The 22990-nt window shown below is 38.3% G+C and overlaps 1 protein-coding gene across 14 annotated transcripts in view; it reads right to left on the bottom strand.

The window, feature by feature from the left end:
* Positions 1 to 22990, bottom strand: part of NUP210L (nucleoporin 210 like) — an 83551-nt gene that overhangs the window by 46926 nt on the left and 13635 nt on the right. For all 14 annotated transcript variants that reach the window (XR_013381553.1, XR_013381552.1, XR_013381551.1 and 11 more), the window contains exons 5-14: positions 22685 to 22835; positions 21440 to 21572; positions 20596 to 20754; positions 15959 to 16027; positions 14786 to 14892; positions 13828 to 13968; positions 11150 to 11287; positions 10014 to 10169; positions 6844 to 7042; positions 4540 to 4685 (exon numbers count right to left, since the gene is read on the bottom strand). Coding sequence is in view for 10 of the 14 variants with exons in the window: in XM_077900764.1 (XP_077756890.1) it covers positions 4540 to 4685; positions 6844 to 7042; positions 10014 to 10169; positions 11150 to 11287; positions 13828 to 13968; positions 14786 to 14892; positions 15959 to 16027; positions 20596 to 20754; positions 21440 to 21572; positions 22685 to 22835 (1399 nt within the window). In the remaining 4 variants the exon portion in view is untranslated. The remainder of the gene's footprint in view (positions 1 to 4539; positions 4686 to 6843; positions 7043 to 10013; positions 10170 to 11149; positions 11288 to 13827; positions 13969 to 14785; positions 14893 to 15958; positions 16028 to 20595; positions 20755 to 21439; positions 21573 to 22684; positions 22836 to 22990) is intronic.

Consider the following 22990-nt stretch of genomic DNA (forward strand, 5'->3'; position numbering starts at 1 on the left):
ATTTAAGGCCTTATTTAGGTCTTTAATCCATTTTGTGTTTATTTCTGCGTATGGTGTTAGAAAGTGGTCCAATTTCATTCTTTTGCATCATGCAGATGTCGTTTTCCCAGCACCATTTATGGAAGAGACTGTCCTTTCCCTATTGTATATTCTTGCCATGATTGTTGAAGATTAATTGATCATATAATCATGGGTTTATTTTTGAGATCTCTAGCCTGTTGCATTGACCTATGTGTCTATTTTTGCGTCAGTTCCATACTATTTGGATTATTATAGCATTGTAACATATATTGAAATCTGGGATTGTGATACTTCCAAGCTTTGTTCTTCTTTCTCAGGATTGCTTCAGTTATTTGGGGTCTTTTGTAGTTCCATACAAATTTTAGTATTTTTTCTGGTTTCATGAAAAATGCTGTTGGCATTTTGATAGGGATTGCAATGAATCTATAGATTGCTTTGGCTAATATGGACATTTTAACAATATTAATTCTTCCAATCCATGGGCATGGGCTATCTTTCCATTTTTGTCATCTTCAATTTCTTTCATCAATGTTTTATAGTTTTCAGAGTATAGGTCTTTCACCTCCTTGATTAAATTTATTTCCAGGCATTTAAATTCTTTTTGGTATAATTATAAATGATGTTAATTTTCTTAATTTCTCTCTCTGCTACTTCATTATTAGTGCATAGAAACATCACTGATTTCTGGGTATTAATTTTGTATCCTGCAACTTTACTAATTAATTTATTACTTCTAATATTTTTTTGGTGGAGTCTTTAGGATTTCCTATGTGTAGTATCATGTCCTCTGCAAAATGTGATAGTTTAGGCTTCTTTACCAAATGGAAGCCTTTTGTCTCTTTTTCACTGTCTGATTGCAACAGCTAAGACTTCCAATACCATGTTCCATAAAAGTGGGGAGAGTGAACATTCTTGTCTTGTTCTGATCTTAGAGGAAAAGCTCTGAGTTTTCACTATTGAGTATGATGTTATCTGTGGCTTTTTCAAATATGGTCCTTAATGTGTTGAGGCATGTTACCTCTAAATCTTGAGAGTTTTTATCATTAATAGATGTTGAATTTTATCAAATGCTTTTTCTGCATCTGTTGAGATAATCATGATTTTTATAATTTGTTTTGTTGATGTAGTAAATCACATTGATTGATTTGTGAATATTGAATCATCCTTGCTTTCCTGGAATAAATCCCATTTGATAGCAGTGAATCATTTTTTTTAAGTTTTTATTTATTTATTTATGAGAGATACACACACACAGAGAGAGAGAGAGAGAGAGAGAGAGAGAAAGAGAGAGGCAGAGACACAGGCAGAGGGAGAAGCAGGCTCCATGCAGGGAGCCTGATGTGGGACTTGATCCCAAGTCCCCAGGATCACACCCTAGGCCAAAGGCAGGCACTAAACCACTGAGCCACCCGGGCTGCCCTCCTTTTTTTTTTTTTTTTTTTTTAAGATTTTATTTATTTATTCATTAGAGACACACAGAGAGAAAGGCAGAGAGAGACGCACACTACATGCAGGGAGCCCAATGTGGGACTCGATCCCAGGACTCCAGGATCATGCCCTAAGCTGGAAGGCAAACGCTTAACTGCTGAGCCACTCAGGCGTCCCATGATCCTTTTAATTAATATATTGTTGTAGGTGGTTTGCTAATATTTTGTTGGGGACTTTTGCAGCTATGTTCATCTGTGATACTGGCCTGTAATTTTCTTTCTTTATGGTGTCCTTTATCTAGTTTTGGTATCAGGGTAATGCTGGCCTTGTGGGATGTATTTGGAAGCTTTCCTTCCTTTTCTATTTTTTGGGATAGTTTGAGGAGAATAGCTATTAACTCTTTTTTAAAAGTTTGGTAGAGGGATCCCTGGGTGGTGCAGGGGTTTGGCGCCTGCCTTTGGCCCAGGGCGCGATCCTGGAGACTCGGGATCGAATCCCACATCGGGCTCCCGGTGCATGGAGCCTGCTTCTCCCTCTGCCTGTGTCTCTGCCTCTCTCTCTCTCTCTCTCTGTGACTATCATAAATAAATAAAAATTTAAAAAAAAATAAAAAATAAAAAAATAAAAGTTTGGTAGAATTCACCTGTGAATGCATCTGGCCCTGGACTTTTGTCTTGGCAGTTTTTTGATTACTGATTAGCAATCAGTCTGTTCAGATTTTCTATTTCTTCCTGATTCAGTTCTGGAAGACGTATTGTATTGTATTGATTGATTGATTGATTAATTTGATTCATTTATTTTAGAAAGAAGGGGGAGAGGGGCAGAGGGAGAGAGAATCAGCACACTCCCTGCTGAGCACAGAGCCTGATACATGGCTTAGTCTCACAACCCTGAGATCCTGACCTGAGCTAAAATCAAGAGTTGGACACTTAACTGACTAAGCCACCCAGGCACCCCAGGAAGATTGTAGGTTTCTAAAAATTTATCCATTAAATGGATATTTTATTAAGTTAGCAAAGAACTTTTATCCTAAAGATAAAAATATAATACAGCTATATACTTCATCCTATTTCTCAAAGAACTCTCACCTAAGAGTATAGTCAAGATTGGTATTATTTACTCCAGTATCCAGAGAAATCGGATCCTATTACAAATGAGCAAACGTGTTTTAGGAGAACATCAAAGTGAAGGTGATTTTCATGTAGTACACAGTGACTAAGTTGCAAAATGAAGTATAGAGTTTCAGCAATCATTCTAAAGATGTAAATAAACCATGCCTTAGTATTTCTTTCCTGAACTGGGCAAGTTTATTCTTGAATACTATTAAAATTAAACATTCCTATGTCTGATGGCAGTATTCTCTTAAATAATGTGTGTCTATATAACTTAATTCAACAATTATTCATTGATGGCCCATTGGGGATATAGTAGTAACAAGTCAAATAAGGTTTTGCCTCACAGTAGAACTCACAGTCTGGGAAAAACAGATTTGAATAGGTAGAGTATATTGGGCATTACAAAAAGGCATCGTACAGTGTGCCATACAACCCTCTAATAGAAGAAACACAATTAGAGGTTTCACAAAAGGCCTTCCTCAGAAAACAAGACAGAAATCATTCCTTTATCCTAGATACATAGTCCAAAATTAACCAGATCAACTGAATTGGACTGATATGTAAAAGGACAAATTGAAAACTATACCATGTACTGAAACATAATACTGATTAAATAAAGGCAGAAAGCATATATCCTTTTAAGCAGGTAGGGGGGAAACATACAACCAAAGCACTACATATAGAAGGAAAATCATCATCTTATTTCCTTTCTTTTAAGGGTGGTTTTCATCCAGGGGAGATATGATCTGTAGATACTCAATAAATATAAAATAAGGCTGGGAATAATCATAAAATAAAAAACCTAATGAAATGACAATGAGTCACAGCCAAGTACTTTCACTGAACTAGGCAACTAGGATGATTCATCCACTGAGAACAAATGAAATATGCTTGAACTGGATGTTTAATACTTAATGCTGCATAATGTGCAGTAAGGCCAACTCAAAATGCAAGGCTTTAAAAATTTTTTTTAAGATTTTATTTATTTATTCATGAGACAGGGAGAGAAGCAGAGACATACATAGGCAGAGGGAGAAGCCAGCTCCATACAGGGAGCCTGATGCCCCGATCACACCCTGAGCTGAAGGCTCAACCACTGAGCCACCCAGGTGTCCCGCAAGCTTTAAAATTAATAACTTACCTTGCTTCTTTCATTAGTGTTAATTTTTCCCCCAAGGGTGACTCCTTATCTCAAAAGACCCTGATTCAAGATATGCCAGGCTCTACCAGCAAGAATTTGTAGACATCAATTCTAGCTCCTGAAGGATTCAAATATGAACAGATACCAGGCTTTACTTTTGTTTTGAACTGCTACCTGTCATAATGTCTGAATCATAATGGACTAATCCTTAGGCCCTAAATAATGACTGTTGTGCTGAAAATCCTTAAGTACAAAGATTAAAGATGACAAATCTCCCTCTCTAGAATAGTTCTCTTTCAGAGTTCTTCAAAAGAGACCATCCTAATATCCAATATTTTATTCAGCATCGTGTTAACAGTGACATATGCACATGTAAAAATTCAAATAGTATCTTAAGAGTGGCGTACTTTATATACCTTACTATATGCATATTTTATACTTCAGTAAAAAAGAAGAAATAAACGGGGAATATCTAAAGCTTGCTGACACAACTTAAAGATATTCGGGGCACCTGGGTGGTTCAAGCAGTTGAACATCGGCCTTCAGCTCAGGTCGTGATCCTGGGGTCCTGGGATCAAGTCCCACATCGGGCTCCCCGCAGGGAGCATGCTTCTCCCTCTGCCTATGTCTCTGCCTTTCTCTCTGTGTTTCTCATGAATAAATAAATAAAATCTTTTTAAAAAACAAAACAAAACAAACAAAAGCAACCTAAAGATATTCCTGTGGTAGAAACATGAGGGAGTAAACTCCCTGATACTCAGGTTTGATAACTTTAGATATAAAAACGAGAGTGGTAAATAAAGAGAACACAAATATAACCATAAAACATCTCACCTTTAGGGGTTCATAAGCAGCAAATGTGGCACTGCTCTCCAAGTACTCTTCAGACTCAGTCACACTCACTGTGACCAGGGTATGGCCTAAAGACTTGGCTGCTATATGTGTACTAGAGCAGTGTGTTGGTCCAGGTCTTTGAATACCTGCAAATCAAAAAACATGACTTCATTACAGTAATAAGCAGTCAGTTCTCAAGGGGATCAATCTACAGAAATATAAGAATTTTAATACATTAAGAAACATCTTGATTTCATACATTAACTACTAGGCCTCAATTGTTTATATCATATCAATATAAACATCTGTTCCTTTTATTAACAGATATATATCAAGTAAGAACGTTAAGACACAATTTTATGTTCAGTGAGGATACAAACATAAGCAAAGATCCCAACTTCAAGGCTAAGGGAGAGTGAACATTTACATAAATTAAGGTATAATGGGATGCCTGGGTGACTCAGTGGTTGAGCATCTGCCTTCAGCACAGGTTGTGATCCTGGGGTCCTGGTATCGGGTCCGTGTCGGACTCCCTCTGGGAGCCTGCTTCTTCCTCGGCCTATGTCTCTACCTATGTCTGTGTCTCTCATGAATAAATAAAACCTTTTAAAAAATTAAAAATTAAAAAAAATTTTTAAAAATTAATAGTAGAAAATGATAAGCAGTATAGAGGTCTAGGAAACAGGTTACTTCTAGTTGGAGAGATCATGGAAGATTCAGATACATAGAAGACAGTATCTCAAATTGATGAATGAGCAAAGATAGAAATATAATGATATACACATGAGTATATAAAGGAGCAATACAGGAAATTTTAACTTAAATAGTTTGTTTAGCTGGAGCCACATATAAAGGAAACCCAAGTATGAAGTAGTTATGAAAAATAGATTGGAAAAAAAGAAAGAAAGAAAAATAGATTGGGTTATCTTGTAGAGACCTTGAACATTAAACTAAAAGGATTTTAGCTCTACTCCACTGGCAATGAGAACCCCCTCACATTTTTTGAGCAGAAAAAGTAATACTGAAAGTGAGCTTCATGAAGGTCCATCTGGTAGCCACGGATTATCAAAGGTGAGCAACAGTTAGGAGGATATTGTTCTATTCTAGGTGAGAAATAGTGAGGGCATAAAAATTAGGAGACATACCCAGAGAACAGAGATAAGAGAGATTATACTTAGCAAGGGCAAGGCAGAAGTTCAAGTTACAGTAAATAGCAAATACTAAGTAAATGTTAGATGCTACTACTACTACTATTATTACTGATTAAAAAACAATGGTAAGGGCAGCCCGGGTGGCTCAGCGGTTTAGAGCTTGCCTTCCGCCCAGGGCATGATCCTGGAGTCTGGGGATCGAGTCCCGCATCAGGCTCCCTGCATGGAGCCTACTTCTCCCTCTGCTTGTGTCTCTGCCTCTCTCTCTGTCTCTCATTAATAAATAAAATCCTTAAAACAAAAACAAAAATTCAAAAAAACAATGGTAATCAGGATCACACAGACATTCAATAACAGAAAATAATATTGGTCTTCATGGATAGCTTGTTCACATTCTCCTTTTATTAGAAAAAGATATTTTTGGGGGGTGCCTGGGTAGCTGAATTGGCTAAGCATCTGCCTTTGGCTCAGGTCATAATCTCTGGAGTCCTGGGATGGAGCCTCACATCTGGCTTCCTGCTCAGCAGGGACTCTGCCTCTTTCTCTCTTCCTCTGCCTCTCCCCCCTTGCTCATTCTCTCTCGCTCTATGTGTCAAATAAATAAAATCTTAAAAAAAGAAAAAACAAAGATTCTTTCTTTGAATAAATTTAATAATGGCACCACATCCATCCTAGAAAGAGGTATGATATATGTATTAAATAAAGAAGAGGGCAGCCCCGGTGGCGCAGCGGTTTAGCGCCGCCTGCAGCCCGGGGTGTGATCCTGGAGACCCAGGATCGAGTCCCACATCGGGCTTCCTGCATGGAGCCTGCTTCTCCCTCTGCCTGTGTCTCTGCCTCTCTCTCGCTCTCTCTGAATGAATAAATAAATAAATCTTAAAAATAAATAAACAAATAAACAAATAAATAAATAAGAAAAGAGCTCAAGACCTTCATTTGAGCTGAAGGAACAGCCACAACACTTCTCTGAACATGTTTTCAATTTCTGGGCTTTTGTTTTTAAATTACATTACAAGGCAGTTGACAGAATAAATAGAAGTATTATAAAGAAAGGTAATATGTAAATTTAGATTATAATTTGTAGTTTCTGAACTGATGACTGGTCCTCTCATTCAATGACAAAGAAAGGACAAAATAAAAGACCTACTCGTACCTTCCTTGAGAAGAGTAAAAACTCCTTGCTTATCCATGTTCAGATCCAATAATAAATGAGAGCAGTCACTGAACACAATGACTTCTTTGGTCTCCTTATTTACATGATACATTGCAATGGGGATTTCTATAATCTGGCCAATCTCCACATCAGCATGAAATGGTAACAGTTCCATTTTGTTCAGTTTCAAGACATATATCTGGGGAGAAAAAAATTAATCTTCCAACAAAGTTATGTTAGGAAAATCTTAGAAGAAAACATTTCTTAAATATTTGAATACACACATATATTTTATATATAAAAATATGTATGATATACCATGTGTGTGTTGGGGGGTTGGGTGCTTGAGCATGTCATTCATTTCATTCCTCCATCAATTGATTCCTCTACAGCATCTGACACCATACAGCAGGAGTCTTCCAAATGATGGCCAGTGCCCAATTTTCTTAGTTTTTGTAAGTGAATGGTTTTTACATTTAAAAAAAAAGATTTTATTTATTTACTTGGCAAAGAGAAGGAGGGAGAGCAAAAGCAGGGGGCAGAGGTAAAGGAAGAAGCAGATTCCCTTCTGAGGACGGAGCCAGCTATGGGGCTCCATCCCAGGACCCTGAGATCAAGACCCGGGCAAAAGGCAGATACTCAACTGACTGGGCCACCCATTTTTACTTTCTTAAAAGGTTTTATAATAAACAATAAATAAGAATATGAGAGTATATGTCTATAGGTCTATAGACACTAACATATTTACTATCTATCTGGCCCTTTAGGAACAAAGTTTGCTGACTTCAGATACAGAGCACTTCCTCTTTCTTGGTATCTTAAAAAAAAATCTTTTGTCTTTGCTATAGATTGAATGTTTGTGTCCCCCCCTCAAATTCCTATGTTGAAATCCTAAACTCCCAATATGATGGTTTTAGGAGGCAAGGCCTTTGGGAGGTGATTAGGTCATAAATGAAACTAGTGCCTTTATAAAAGAGACCCCAGAGAGTTCTGCAGCCCTTCCACCGTGAGGATGCAGCAAAAAGACAGCTTTCCGTGACGCACGAATTTTCCCTCACCAGACACCAAACCTGCTGGTGCCAGGATTTTGGAATTGCCAGCCTCCAAAACTATGATAAATGCATTTAGGTTGTATATATGCCATTGATCCATGGTATTTTGTTATGGCTGCCCAAAGGGATAGCTTTTTTCTGTCGCTTTCTAAGCTCCTTCTGCTACTTCATCTTGTTCTATGTCCCTTATAACGGCACCTATTCCTCAGAGTTCATCTTCTCTTCTGACCATATGCTCTTCCTGGGAAATCTTATCTGGTTCCAAAATTTCAATGACCAACCATATGCTGATAATTCCAAATTTTTATTTCCAGTCCTAATCTTCCAGTTGTACTTTAGAGCCCTATTTCCAATTACTAACATTCGCCCAGATGCACCATAGGTGAGTCACACTAAATGTATCCAAAACTGAATTCATCATCTTCCTCTTTTTCTTTTTCTATGTTTTCTATCCATCTAGCTGCCAAAGCTAGAAATGCCTATGTCCAAATCCTTCACTTTTCCCCAACCCACTAGGCATCAAATCTAAGTCTACCTCCAAAATAATCTTCCAGGGATCCCTGGGTGGCTCAGCAGTTGAGCACCTGCCTTCAGCCCAGGGTGTGATGCTGGAGTCCCACATCGGGCTCCCTGCATGGAGCCTGCTTCTCCCTCTGCCTATTCATTCATGAGAGGCAGCGAGAGAGAGAATGGCAGAGACACAGACAGAGGGAGAAGCAGGCTCTATGCAGGGAGCCCGATGTGGGACTCCAGGATCACACCCTGGGCTGAAGGCAGGTGCTCAACTGCTGAGCCACCCAGGTGTCCCAACGTCATTTTCTTAGTGTTATTTAACTTCATGTGACTAGATCTTACTATCATAATTTAAATTGTTTAAAGTAGAGATGATATATAATATTTCTTTGAATGTCCTACGATCCTGGTATGGTGGTAAGGGTACTCAGTAAATGTTCAATGAATGATAACAAAACACTAAGTTTTTCAGAGAACAACAACATACATAAACATGTATTAGATGAGGGGGAAAATAGTAATATGGTTATATAATATAGTGAAAAGGAGTTTTCCATTTTTAGAAACAAGACTGACAAATATGAGACCAGAAATAAAGTTACTATGAAAGTCATATTATGGGATGCCTGGGTGGCTCAGCTTTTGAGCATCTGCCTTCGGCTTGGGGCATGATCCCGGAGTCCCAGGATCGAGTCCCACATCAGACTCCTCATGGGAAACCTGCATCTCCCTCTGTCTGTGTCTCTGCCTCTCTCTGTGTCTCTCATGAATAAATAAAATCTTAAAAAAAAAGTCATATTATATGATAATGACAAAACATGATAACAAAAATAGGTAACATTAAGTATTGAATGAATATATTCCAAGCATTGAGGTAAAACATTATCTCATTTAATTTGGACAGTAACCCTTTGAGGGTCAGGCTCCCTGCAGGGAGCCTGCTTCTCCCTCTGCCTGTGTCTCTGCCTCTCTCTCTCTCTATGTCTCTAATTAATAAATGAATAAAATCTTTAAAAAATTGTTAAAAAAATAACCCTTTGAGGTAGATACTATCATTATCCCTATTTTAGAGACAAGGAAACATAGACACCCATTCAGTAACTTGCCTTTTTTTTTTTTTTTTTTTTTTTTTTTTTTAGTAACTTGCTATTAAGTGACGTAGGATTCAACCCTGGTCCAGGAATATTTAGGAATATGTACTTCCAGATGGAATTTGAGCTTCATTTTCAAATACCCAATTTGGACTACAAAGAATTTTTTTAATAATAAATTTATTTTTTATTGGTGTTCAATTTGCCAACATACAGAATAACACCCAGTGCTCATCCCGTCAAGTGCCCCCCTCAGTGCCCGTCACCCATTCATTCACCCCCACCCCCCGCCCTCCTCCCCTTCCATCACCCCTAGTTCGTTTCCCAGAGTTAGGAGTCTTTATGTTCTGTCTCCCTTTCTGATATTTCCCACACATTTCTTCTCCCTTCCCTTATACTCCCTTTCACTATTATTTATATTCCCCAATACAAAGACTTTTTAAACACGTTCTGTACTTAAATTTAGACACCAATGTCTCAGGGGTGATAATATGTTCTTTGGAGAGTTGTTTACCTTAATTTCTCCATATCGAAAGGGATTTTGTACATCTCGAGCCAAAATAGTACTGTTCCCCCTGACCTGACCAGCAGTCACTACTCCTTTAGTGGTCACCATGGCCACTGTTTCATTAGAAGAAGTCCAAGTGAAGTTGCCACTGCCACCCTCTACCTGTGAAAAAATACAATTTTATATTTAACTGCCAAAGGAGGAAAATGAAATTTAAGTAAAGATGTAAAATCTGATGAAATAAGAAATAATAATAATAGCAAATAAGATAATAATAAAACTATATAACAAATTATTTCTGGACACATTAAGAAGTTGTGATGCAGGCAGCCCAGGTGCCTCAGCGGTTTAGCGTCACCTTCAGCCCAGGGCCTGATCCTGGTGACCTGGGATCAAGTCCCACATCGGGCTCCCTACAAGGAGCCTGCTTCTCCCTCTGCCTGTGTCTCTGCCTCTATCTCTCTCTCTGTGTCTCTCATGAATAATTAAATTAAAAAATCTAAAAAAAGGGCAGCCCCGGTGGCTTAGCGGTCTAGCGCCACCTTCAGCCCAGGGCGTGATCCTGGAGACCCGGGATAGAGTCCCACGTCAGGCTCCCAGCATGGAGCCTGCTTCTCTCTCACTCTTTCTCTGTCTCTGTATCTCTAATAAATAAAAAAAATATTTTTAAAAAAATCTAAAAAAAAAAGCTGTGATGCTGGGATGCCTTGCTGGCTCAGTTGGAAGAGCATGTGACTCTTCATCCTGGGGTCGTAAGTTTGAGCCCCACATGGGGTGCAGAGATTACTCAAATGAATTAAACTTTTTAAAAAGCTGTAGTGCAACAGTAAAGTAGCTAAATGGGCAAGGGAAATACTGGAGGTAGGTTATGTAATTGGCAGTATCACAAAATGTCAAAAAGAGCACAAGGGAGCTTGACAAAAACTTTACAAAAGTCACAAGTAAAGGATACATGGAAGAGAGAGAAAGTACAGCAAGTCTTGTTACAATGATACTATTCAAGACTATGACTTGGTTATCAACAGAAACTGAATTAGGATTAGGGAAAAATAAAAATTAACATTAACCAAATTTCAATAAATTAAGATAACAGAGAAACTGACTTATCTTTTTGTAAATTCTCATATAATAGGACACCATACCTGTACTTTATAACGATACAACATTCCCATAGGATGATGAGGAAATGCCAGAAAGTTGGGTGTAAGCTGGATGGGAAAATAAATCTTCACTTCTTGCTGATGTATGATTGGAAATTTTACAGGCTGAATATTTTTATTCTATAAGAGCAGGGGAAAAAAGGAGCAAAACAGATTTTATAAGGACTTTTTATAATCCACATTCATATTCAAAGCATCAGCAAAACGGTGTGCTAATGAATTATTCAACCAGTTTCTTTCTATAAAAGAAGTAAATAAATGTTCCTATTCATTAAAGAAGCATAGCTATTTTGGTTAAACAATAATGAGGGGCTCCTGGTTGGCTCAGTTAAATATCTGACTCTTGATTTTGGCTCAGGTCATGATCTCAGGGTTGTGAGACTGAGCCCTGCCTGCTGGGTTCCATGATCAGCAGGGAGTCAGTTTCTCCCTTTCTCTCTGCCTCTCCCCCGACTCATATACCCTCTCTCAAATGAATAAATAAAATCTTAAAAAGAAAAGAACCGGAGCATTTGGGTGGCTCAGTTGGTTAAGCATCTGCCTTTGGCTCACATAAGCCCTGCACTGGGCTTCCTGCTCAGTGAGGATTCTGCTTCTCCCTCTCTCTTTACCATTCCCCCTGCTTCTGCTCTCTCTCCCCCAAATAAATAAACAGAATCTTGTGGGAGGAAAAAAAGAAAGCTAAAAACTTGTCCATCAAAGGAGTGTATCATTGGGCAGCCTGGGTGGCTCAGCGGTTTAGCGCCACCTTCAGTCCAGGGCCTGATCCTGGAGACATGGGATCAAGTCCCACGTCAGGCTCCCTGCATGGAGCCTGCTTCTCCCTCTGCCTGTGTCTCTGCCTCTCTCTCTCTCTCTGTGTCTCTCATGAATAAATGAATAAAATCTTAAAAAAAAAAAAAGGAGTGTATCAAGAAAATGATAAGTGTAGTGCCTGGCTGGCTCAGTTGGTAGAGTGTGCAACTCATGATCTCAGGGTTGTAGGTTTGAACTTCACTTTGGGTTTACAGATTACTTAGAATATTTTAAAAATGTAAAAAAAAAGTGAAAACATAACCTATAGAATGGGAGAAAATATTCATAAATTGTATATCTGATAAGGGTCTAGTATCCAGAATATATAAAGAACTCTTACAACTCAACAACAAATAGACAATCAAACTAAATTAAAAAATGGGCAAAGATTTTTTTTTTTAAGATTTTACTTATTTATTTGAGACACAGAGAGAGAGAGAGCACGAGCAGGGGGAGGGGCAGAGGTAGAGGGAGAAGCAGACTCCTCGCTGAGCAGGGAGCCTGACACGGAGCTCCATCCCAGGACCCTGAGCATGACCTGAGCTGAAGGCAGACACTCAATGGACTGAGCCACCCAGGTGTCCCAGCAAAGATCTTGAATAGATATTTCTCCAAAGGAAATACATATGGCCAATAAGAACATGAAAAGATGGTCAAAATCATTAGTCATTAGGGAAATGCAACTCAAAATCTCAATGAGATACCACTTTAGGATGTTTGTAATAAAAATTTTAAAAGAAAACGGAGGGCAGCATGGGTGACTCAGCGGTTTAGCGCCACCTTCAGCCCAGGGCCTGATCCTGGAGACCCGGGATCAAGTCCCACATCAGACACCCTGCATGGAGCCGGTTTCTCCCTCTGCTTCTGCGTCTGCCTGCCTCATTCTCTCTCTCTCTCTCTCTCCCCGTGTCTCTCATGATAAGTAAAATCTTAAAAAAAAAAATAAAAGAAAACTGAAAAGAACAAGTGTTGGCAAAGATGTGGAGAAACTGGAGCCCTTGTACACTGCTGGTAGAAATGTAAAATATTCAATTACTATGAAAACAGTCTGGCAGATCCTCAAAAAGTCAAATTATATAATGTTAGCAATTCCACTCTTAGGTATATTCTCAAGAGAACTGAAAACATGTTCATACAAAAACCTGTACATGCAGGTGCCTGGGTGTCACAGTTGGTTAAGCATCTGACTCTAGGTTTTAGCTAAGGTCCTGATCTCAGGGTTTTGAAATTGAGCCCTATGTTGGGCTTGTCGCTCAGTGCAGAGTCTGCTTAAGACTGTCTCTCCTTCTCCCTCTGCTACTCCCCTCCTCTCTCTCTGTCTCTCAAATAAGTAAAATCTGGGACACCTGGGTGGCTCAGGTTGTAATCCTGGGGTCCTGGCATCAAGTCCTGCATTGGACTCCTCGCAGGGAGCCTGCTTCTCCCTCTGCCTATGTGTTTGCCTCTCTCTATGTCTCTCATGAGTAAATAAATACAATCTTTAAAAAATAGATAAATAGATATATTAACCTTTTGGATTATCAGACTAGAAAGTACTCTTTGTAAGCCTGACAACACATGGAAATGTACACATGAAATGATTTTTTAAAGGAGCCTCTAATGGTGTATATATACACAATGACCACAAATGCAGGCATGAGCAATAACAAAGATTGCAAAAGAAAATCTGTACAGGTATTAACTACCAAATGTACTGTTTATCAGATACCAAATGTATCTGTTTATCACTGATAAAAGTGAAAAAAAATTCTTTTTTATGAAAGATAAAGGTGAAATATGCCATGTATCTGCTCACAAATCAAGAAGTCAGCCAAGCTTCATCAGTGTTCTTGGGATTCAAATGTTTTGAGCCTTTGAATTCCTACCTGGTAAATGATGGAAGTCAGGGATGCATTTATCACCACGACACCACTCTTCACAGCTTTTACTACATGGTAAGATCCATTCACAGTAGTTAGCTGCTCTTCAAAGTACTCCCTTAGGAACTGGCACATAATCCTGAGATTCTGAAAATCAGCCCAACAGCAACACAAAACTGAGAAGATTTTTTTCCCCCTAAAGTCATCGTAATCTGAAAGCATTTAAAAAAATAAAAAGTATAGCTATGCACTCTGGGGATAAATAAAAACAAAACCTTTGCTCTCCTCATGGAAATTCTAAGTTGGAAAGATATAATTTTAAAATAGTACTTGAAAGATCCATTAATGGCAAGTAAGCAGAAACAGAGTCTATGTTTATATAAATTTTGTTATAATTTTTGCCATTCCATAAGTTGACATTTTTCAGGGAAGAAAACCCAGAAGAGTGCTAGAGAGAGTTAGTGAAGCACTGTTACTCTTGAGGCTCCACTGCTCTTTTTTTTTTAAGATTTTATTTATTTATTCATAGACACAGAGAGAGAGGGGCAGAGACACAGACAGAGGGAGAAGCAGGCTTCATGCAGGGAGCCCGGCGCGGGACTCGATCCCGGGTCTCCAGGATCACACCCCAGGCTGCAGGCAGCACCAAACCGCTGCACCACTGGGGCTGCCCTCCACTGCTCTTAACACTGCCACAGAGAGGTGGCCAGCTCTGAGGGAGTTCTAGAATGAGACACCCTCCCAAGTGTTTTGGCCTTCTCTTCAACTCTTTTCTATTATTCTGACCAAACTATATATCTTACTTCTGGTTTAGTTTTCCTCATGGACAGAACTATTTAATAACCATAATAAAGTATTAAATTTAATAAAATCTGGAAACAAAATAAAAAAAGCCTTTCTAGCCAGAGAGAAGCCCTTCAAGAAGTTATCCATATACGGGGCTAGGAAAATACGAGACACTCACATCTGAAATATAGACCTTTGTACTGCTTTTATCAAACACTTCTACTGTAATGACATACACCTGTCCCACCTCTAGACTCCAGCGGTCTCCAGGTTGAACTGTGAAACCTGTACACAAATCAAGAAACAAAAATATCAGAAGAGGCCAAGAATTTTCTACAATGAGTTATAAAATACAAATTTATAAAAACTATTGAATGAGCAAAACTTGCTAACAGATGGAGATGGTTTCCAAAGTTGACCTTTTAGTTTCCTCCATCAAATTGAATAATTTGGGATTCTAAATATACTGGCTTAACTTAGTTCATCTCAGGTATAAAGAAACACTCTCACATCTGTATACAAAACAAACCACAGTTTTGCTCATTCCTTTTAAAAAAATATTTTTTAAAGATTTTATTTATTCATGAGACACAGAGAGAGAGAGAGAGAGAGAGAAAGAGAGAAAGAGAAAGAGGCAGAGACATAGGCAGAGGGAGAAGCAGGCTCCTTGCAGGGAGCCCTATGTGGGACTCGATCCCAGGACCCAAGGATCAAGCCCTAAGCCGAAGGCAGACACTCAACCACTGAGCCACCCAGGCGTCCCTTTTAATTTTTTATTTAAAGATTTTATTTATTTGCGAGAATTTTGCTCACTCCTAATGTGTGAGATTCTGGCTTCTTTCAGTCAAACTAATTTCATATGACCTAAGGACATTAGTATTCTTTTTTCTTTGTATAACGTCTCTTTCTAACCCAACATTGCATCACATAGATCTTCATATTTTTTCCACAATCTGTTTCAAGAGGTTTCACTCCTGCAAACTGCGAATAATCACAACAATGCGAGAAAACATGTCAAAGGAAGGTTAAATTTGAAGGTTCAAGAAGCACTCTAGTTTCTAATGCACTCATTTTAATGAAATAGTTTAAGCTATTCAGCTTTCTGAAAATCATGATCTAAAAATACCTAAAAATCCAAGGGCGCCTGGGTGGTTTGGTCAGTTGGGTGACCAAATTGATTTCAGCTCAAGTCATGATCTCAGGGTTGTGGATTGAGCGCCAAGTGAGGCTCCACACTAGGCGTGAAGTCTGCTTAAGCCTCTCTCTCCTCTCTCTCTCTGTCTCTCTGCCCTTCCTCTCCCCCAACCTCTAAAAAAAAAAAAAAAATATATATATATATATATATATATACCTAAAAATCCAGGCTCTACGACATATATGGTGCAATTTGGGAGTCCAGACACAGATCGCATATGTACATCTTAACTTTTGTTTAAGGAAGTTACATGAACCAGAGTTGAGTAAAAAGAGAAATGTGAGTTACCAAAGAAAAAAATAATAAATGCACAAACAGAAACAAACAAAAATCTTATCTTTTATTATCCTTTGGAAACCAAAAACTTAAGTGTGTACACTTCTGAGAAAAGTCTGAGGGACTGACTCCATCATAACAGGAATCAGGTACTCTTGAATTTCAAATTTAAGGAGAATGGAATGATTGAAAAAGATCGTGCTCCATGGTTTCAGTATTCATTTAGCTATAGAACCCTTTCTGTAAGTAAATTCTTACATAAGGGGCGCATTATGGAAAGCAGGACAAAGTGGCATCACTCTGGCTGTTGAAATGAATATGGTAATGAAGAGGAGGGAGGGCCATGACTTACCATCCAGCCCAGCAATTTGCCTCCGGCTTTGTAGACAGTTATAAAATTCATGAGCTGACTTTCCATTATCTATGGTAAATATTATTACCAAAATGTTTTCTCTTTACTATGAAAGATACTCCTACTTACTTATACCATACTACCCCCATCTCTGCAGTTAAATTCTAGCAAAAATACAAATTTATTGTTTTTTTTAATTTATTGTTTTTGTCCTACACAGAATCTAAGTACGAATATACTTCCATCTCTAAAATAGTGTATCCAAAGGCTTAGAAGAAATATATAAATATATATATATAAAAAGTAAAAATATATATATATATAAAAAGAAGAAATAGATAACTGAGATGACTGAACAGAAAATATTCATTCAAAGTACATTAATTTAGGAGTTGTAGTAATTCAGTCATGTGTTAGATTACAATTTATCACTACATCATCCATTGTGATAATGGAAGATATTATTTAATCCACTGGAGTGATCAAACTTTAAAACTGTCTCAATATTCCAAATGAGATATTGATACACATATAGTTTATATGTCAATTAAAGATTACTTTTATCTAGTCATTAAAGACTGTACAGACACCTCTGTGCCAATCTAGGTTTGGTTCTGATATGTACTCTAATGTAACATTCATAAAATATAAGAGCTACAAATAAATTCAGAGATACAACATTCCCTCCATTTTACAGAGGTAGAAACAGATCTTGATAGATCTCTAAGCGAATTCATTAATCCTCTGTCAGAGTAAGAGACCTTCCTCCTTATCCTTTCCACCTGTTTTGAATCTCATTTTCTTTTGCCCTTCAGAAGCCTTGTTCCATCAACTGACCCTCCTTTCCCCATCTTTCTGTTTACCTTACATTCAAGTCTGTTTTATCTTTAAAAAGTTCTCATGTCTTGGGGTACCTGGGTGGCTCAGTTGGTTAGGCGACCAACTCTTGATCTCAGCTCAGGTTGTGACTTCAGGGTTGTGAGACAAGAGCCCTGCCACATGGGCTCCGCACTCAGCCAGGTCTACTTAAGATTCTTTCCCTCAGGCAGCCCTGGTGGCGAAGTGGTTTAGTGCCGCCTACAGCCAGGGTGTGATCCTGGAGACCCAGGATCAAGTCCCGCATCGAGCTCCCTGAATGGAGCCTGCTTCTCCCTCTGCCTGTGTCTCTGCCTCTCTCTGTGTCTCCATGAATAAAATCTTAAAAAAAAAAAAAAAAAAGATTTTCTCCCTCTCCCTCTGCCCTTCCCTCCTGCTTGTTTTATCTCTCTCTGTCTCTCTCAAATAAATAAATAATATCTTTTTTTTAAGATTTTATTTATTTATTCGTGAGAGAGAGAGAGAGAAAGACAGAGGCAGAGAGAGAAGTGGGCTCTATGCAGGGAACCCGATGTGGGACTGGATCCTGAGAATCCAGGATCACGCCCTGAGCCAAAGGCAGATGTTCAACCACTAAGCTACCCAGGCGTCCCAATAAAATAAAATCTTGAAAAAAAAAAAAAAAAAAGAGAATTTCTCTTTTTCCATATGAACCTTAAAAGCTGGCATTATAGTCTTTGGTCCTCTTCTCCTCTCACTCTATATACTCTCCCTAAGTGATTTTTGTTAACAGTAACCATTCAACTATCACCTATCTATAAACTGATAACTCTCAAGTATCTATCTTTATCCTGAATCTTTCTCCTTCAGATGCATAATAAAAATATCTGCTGAGGGCACCTGGGTGGCTTACTTGGTAACACATCTCCCTTTGGCTCGGGTCATGATCCCGGGGTCCTGGGATTGAACCCCAGTTGGGCTCCCTGCTCAGTGGGGAGCCTGCTTCTCCTGCTCCCTCTGACCCTCCCCTGACCTTGTGCTTTCTCGGGCACTCTCTGTCTCAAATAATTTTTTTTTAAATAAGTCTTTAAATTTATTTTTATTTTTTAATTTTTTTATTAAGGATTTTTGTTTGTTTATTCATGAGAGACACACACAGAGAGAGAGAGAGAGAGAGAGAGAGAGAGAGAGGGAGAGGCAGAGACACAGGCAGAGGGAGAAGCAGGCTCCATGCAGGGAGCCCGACACAGGACCCGATCTCCACATCTGGGATCACACCTTGAGCCAAAAGCAGACGCTCAACCATTGAGTCACCCAGGCGTCCCTCAAATAAAATCTTAAAAAATAATAAAAATTAAAAAATAAAAATAAATATCTGCTGGCATGCCTTTCCCACAGGTACTTCAAGTTAATTTGTGAAAAACTAATCTAGTTTTCTTTTCCCTTAAACCTGCTGTTTCTCTTGTTCTCTATCCAGTCTGAACAGTGCCAGCAGTTACCCCACACTGAAGAAATTACGAATAGTCATTATCTATATTCTCAAGGAAGGCATATAAATAAATATATTTTAATATCTACTACTTTGGAATAAATAAAAAACACAACAAAGTCCATCTAAATCTGCCTGGGAAGGGACACCTGGGTGGCTCAACGATTAAGCGTGTGCCTTCGACTCATGGCGTGATCCTGGAGTCCTGGGATCAAGTCCCACATTGGGCTCCCTGCATGGAGCCTGCTTCTCCCATTGCACATGTCTGTGCCTTTCTCTCTCTCTCTTTCTCTCTCTCTCTCTCTCTCATGAATAAATAAAATAAAAAATATTTTTAAAAAATCTGCCTGGGGAATTTGGAGAGTTCCTGACCTTCAGCTGGGGCTCAAATATTAAATAACTTAGTTTGTTTTGTAGCTACTATTGTATCTGATGACCAATATCCTATGCACCTTACAATGACTATAGAACAACTCTGGACCAAAACCCTCCTTACTATGTTTTAGACGAGTACTATAACAGCTAACTAACATGATTATACAAGAAATACTGTCTTTTCCAGCCTACTGGGTGCTACATGACTTCATCCCTCCCCTGCTCTGCCACCACTTCTACTTTCTTCCCCAGATTCTTGGCACTTAAGCCTCAGAGCCTCCTGTGCTCATTTTTAAACAGGTCAGATACGTTCCTGCTTCACAATCTTGGCAACCACTACTTCATCTTCCTAGAGCTCCACCCCCAGGTATCGGCCTGACTCACTGCGGCAGTGTCTTATCAGAGAAGACTTTCCTAACAACAGCAGTCCGCATCCCCAGAGTTTAGAACAATGTTCAGCATATTGCAGGAATATCATAGATATTTGCTAAATGAATTAATTTCTTCCAGATTCAAATATCCAAAAATACTAAATACTAAATATTTCAAAATCAAACACTGAGAAATGGAGTCCAAACATTTCAATTTTCTAAGGTTTAAGTCTTTGTTCTGTTTTGTTTTCTTTGACTATAACAGAGCTCTAAATATCTCTCTTTGGTCCTTACAGAGCATGTTTAGTGAATTTTTAAAAATTACTCTCAGGGGTGCCTGGGTAGGTGAGTCAGTTAAATGTCTGCCTTTGGCTTGGGTCATGATCCCCAAGGCCCTGAGATCAAGCCCCACATCAGGCTCTCTGCTTAGCAGGGAACCTGTTCTCCCTCTTCTTCTGCCTGCTGCTCCGCCTAGTTGTGCTCTCTCTCTTATTCTCTATCATATAAGTAAATAAACTCTTTAAAACTAAATAAGTAAAATAAAAATTACTCCCAACTCAACAAATATTAATTAAGCATCTACTGCAGACAATACCACACCATCTTTTCTTAATTATTCACGTGGAAATGGGAAAGAACAAATTATTTTTTTTAAGATTTTACTTATTTATTATTCATGACAGATACACAGAGAGAGGCACAGACACAGGCAGAGAGAGAAGCAGGCTCCTCACAGGGAGTCCGATGTGGGACTCGATCCCAGGACTGGGATCATGCCCTGAGTCAAAGGCAGATGCTCAACCACAAGCCACCCAGGCGTCCTGGGAAAGAACATATTAAATAAAATTCACACAAATTTTTTCAAGTTGTTTTCCACAATCTCCTAATTATAATTTAACTAAGGTTGCAAATAAGCACTGGAGTCAACAGACCCCAAGTCTTAATTATTCTTTTCCCCATCTACCCTTTGCTAGAAATTATGACAATAATAATTTATAGTTCCATGTTAAATAAAACCTATCAAAATAAGGATAATCTTAACAAATTACTTTATCAAGTAACATGACTAGCATGTTCATGAAATATATTGGCAGCTAAAACTTGAAAAGGATACTTTTATGGACAAAGACAAGGTTAGTTTGGCCCAGGTGGACAGCAGTCACCATGGCTGTTTTCTCATCCAGTAAAGCCACTTTCCCAGAAAGAGACCCATTACATCCAGCTCTGGGGTCTTGCAATTCCAGTGTGTAGTGTTCCAGAGGAAATCCCACCTCTATAAGACATGAAAGGTACGTAAGTGTAGCAAGAGAGCAGCCACTGCAAGAGGTAACAGTGTATTGTTGGATTATAAGAGGAAAACCAGGAAGCAGGCCTAAATAAGAGTATGATCTGTTTCTACTCTCTTTCCCACTATGATGAATTTCAACATGTAGCCATTTTGGCAGGTGTGTGGGGGTACTATATATGAGTTTATTGTTGGTTTTTCTTGCATTCTTAAAAACCAATGAACTGAAAGAAATAGGAAGGATCCCAAGTAAGGAGTAATGCTAATGGAGCCAACGCACACTTTATAAACTCAATGGGACTACTAGGGTCAACAGAATGTTAAATTTTCAGTTAATAAATTGAGTTTCTCAAGAAACAACTTTTGCAAAGATCATTCAGGTCCCTTCTCATAAAGTTTCCTCACTTGCTCTACAAAATCTAGTAAATATTTGGTTATTGTTTTAACAGAGAATTCAGATGCCTACAGGCACTGATGCTAAGCATTAGCCTGTTCAAGACATGGGGACCATCTCAGTCCAATATTATCTCAAGTATAGCAATTAAAGAATACTTTATCACAAAGCTTAAAAACACAAAGAAGTATTTGTATACATAAAGAAGAGGTGCTTCTCTTACTGTCAGCAGGAAGGATTTGGGAAATGTTAGTCTTAGGAAAAGATAAATCACCTTACCTGTCATTCTTCCCTGCACCATTTTTGCAACTCGGTATTTAATATATGCTCCAACTAAGAGATAAATATCATGGGATGGTATAAGAAATATATTCTCCAAAACTAGCAGACGTATCAATGCTGCTGCCACTTTCTAAAAGAAGAAGGAAAGAAAAACTAGGTTCCGTAGGCAAAATCCTGAAGGACATTTTCCTTGTTAAAAGTTTACTTCTTATAAGTCTCTTCTAAAATATCTTATAGAGATTTAAAAATGCTTTCCTAATCACAAATCATAATTTCAGTTAGCCTTAAAAAGTGATCATGAATCTTAATAACTACTTTCTAAGTCACTCAAACTAAGAACAGAAAATGACAAGACTTCTAAAGCAGAAGAGTTGGTAAATAAATAGGTACATATGCTAAAATGAAACAAGGGAAGACTTTATGGGGTACCACAGAAATTCATTTAGCCAGCCTCCAACATACTGACTTTCCAGAAAGTACTCTCTACACTTGTTGAACACCTTGATTATTGTGAAGGCTGACCTGACACAAGGCTGGGAGGCTGCTCTCTATGATATCCACACTGTGTCCTTGCCATTTGAATTAGACACTCACCAAAAGACACTGATTTTTCCCAAACCTATTTATGCCATTTGCACTATTATAATTACCTTAAAAAATAAGCCACAAATGTGAAAACAGAGCTATTTCTATAAAAAATTTAAATGTCTTGAAAAGAAGTCAAAAGTAACCTGCTAAAATATACTGTTATCAGTTAGGTGTAGGTGAGAAATGTAAAAAGTTAGAGAAAAATCCTGAAAAATACAGAATTATGTACTCAAATTGCTTCACATGTCTAATTTTTCACTCGACTATAAAATGAAATGAAAAATGAAAAGAAAAAGAAAGTAGGAACTGTGACAGGTGCAAGCATGAGCATACGTGTTTCTAACCCATAAGCTCGTGGCCAAAGAAATATTTTGGGCCTATCCCCAAGGGACGGGTGAACTAACTGCACTTACACACTGGAAGAGAAATACCAGTTGTATGTATAATTATAATTAGGTAGTAACACTTACAGAAAACAAGTTTTTTTTTTTAATGTCTACCTACTTCAAATGACTTTTCAATTAAATGAACAACTACTGACCCCAATCATATCAGGTTAGACAGCTTCTATTATAGATAAGTATAAAGAACAGTATTTTCCATGGGCAAGGCCCTTAAATGAAAGTTTGAATGTTTATGGCACAAACTTTTTACCTTATAGAATGGCTCATAAATTCGAACTTTTACAACAGCAGCACCAGTTCTGATCCCAGACACCAAAATCATATCTCCTTGTTTCTCTTCTTTTTCCATCTCAGCTATATACACTGGTGGAGAATATTCTGCTTCGGAGTATTTCAGAATCCTTAAGAAACAAAATAAAGTTTGTTTCTAGTGAAATCAAATAATGAGTCATCTTCTAAAAGGCCCTACGAGACTTTAAACATAGTCTCTTCACTGTCTATACAGTGTAAAAAGTCTTAAAATTTGTTTTCCATAAGGGTTAGCTAGAACAAAAGT

This window comes from Canis aureus, chromosome 6 (genome assembly GCF_053574225.1).
Source record: "Canis aureus isolate CA01 chromosome 6, VMU_Caureus_v.1.0, whole genome shotgun sequence".
Lineage (NCBI taxonomy): Eukaryota > Metazoa > Chordata > Mammalia > Carnivora > Canidae > Canis > Canis aureus.